General features: G+C 58.7%; 1 protein-coding gene across 1 annotated transcript in view; it reads left to right on the top strand.

Moving 5' to 3' along the window:
- Positions 1–462: 462 nt before the first annotated feature.
- The window catches only part of VDBG_05303 (conserved hypothetical protein), a gene marked incomplete at both ends in the record, with an annotated part of 1,160 nt that continues 671 nt past the window's right edge, over positions 463–951 (top strand). The window contains one exon of the mRNA XM_003004144.1: positions 463–727. Within this exon, the coding sequence (XP_003004190.1) occupies positions 463–727 (265 nt within the window). The remainder of the gene's footprint in view (positions 728–951) is intronic.

The raw sequence follows: 951 nt of genomic DNA, 5'->3' as shown, positions 1-951 counted from the left end.
CGACGTGAAAATTCCACAGGGGCGAAGAGGCCAATCCTGCGCGACTTGTCGGCATACAAGTTTTCCTACCACTGTTCGATGTGCTGATCACTGCCTTCCAAACTTGTTCGATGAAAAATCTCCATGGCAGGCCTGGCCGGGGTCTCGAGTCGTGAAAGCGAGCTGTGGGCGCACACATGTCAAAGATGATGATGGGTCCGAAAAGCGGCCGCGAACCCCTGCCCCGGATTGTCTGTCAAGTCATATAAAGTTTTTTAATGTTCCTTAGCCCGTCATGCGTCCAGGTGCCGTTTGTTTTAGTGTCTCGCCTACCACAACGTGTGCCTGGCTACTAAGCTACCTACCATTCACTCGCTTGCGCCGTTGGCACCTCGTTACCGAGACTCACTCCCGATTCCCCCTCCTTTGTTCGCTTTCGAGCGGCATCCCCACACCTCTCGTGTCTCGCCAGACCAAGACGCCATGCACTTCCCCCAGCTGGTCGCTATGACCGCCACCCTGCTCGGCCAGGCCCTGGCCCATCCCCCATCGCGGAACGACAATTTCGTCGCAGAGGTGCCGTCCACCCGGTCCTACTTCATGATCGGGGGAGGTTACGTTGACGATGGAGCCGGCGGTCACATTTTTCGCGATCAGATGTACGTCGAGAAACTGGCCCCGGCCACAGGTGCTAGCCGAGACGCGCCTATCGTCCTGATCCACGGCCAGGCACAGACTGGAAGTGTGGGTGAGCGCTCTGATCTGATCGATCCCCCAAGTCATGAGACGACGCGCGCCGAGGCTACCGTGCTGAAACCCCATGCCTAGAACTTCCTGAATAAACCCGATGGTGGCCGGGGCTGGGCATCGCTGTTCATCCAGCAAGGCTACGAGGTCTACATTGTCGACCAGACCTTCCGGGGCCGCTCCGCCTGGATGCCGGGAACGCGCTGCCAAGGCGTCGACCTACTC

Source organism: Verticillium alfalfae, genomic scaffold (genome assembly GCF_000150825.1).
Source record: "Verticillium alfalfae VaMs.102 supercont1.6 genomic scaffold, whole genome shotgun sequence".
Taxonomy (NCBI): Eukaryota; Fungi; Ascomycota; class Sordariomycetes; order Glomerellales; family Plectosphaerellaceae; genus Verticillium; species Verticillium alfalfae.
This window is presented reverse-complemented; position numbering and strand designations above follow the sequence as displayed.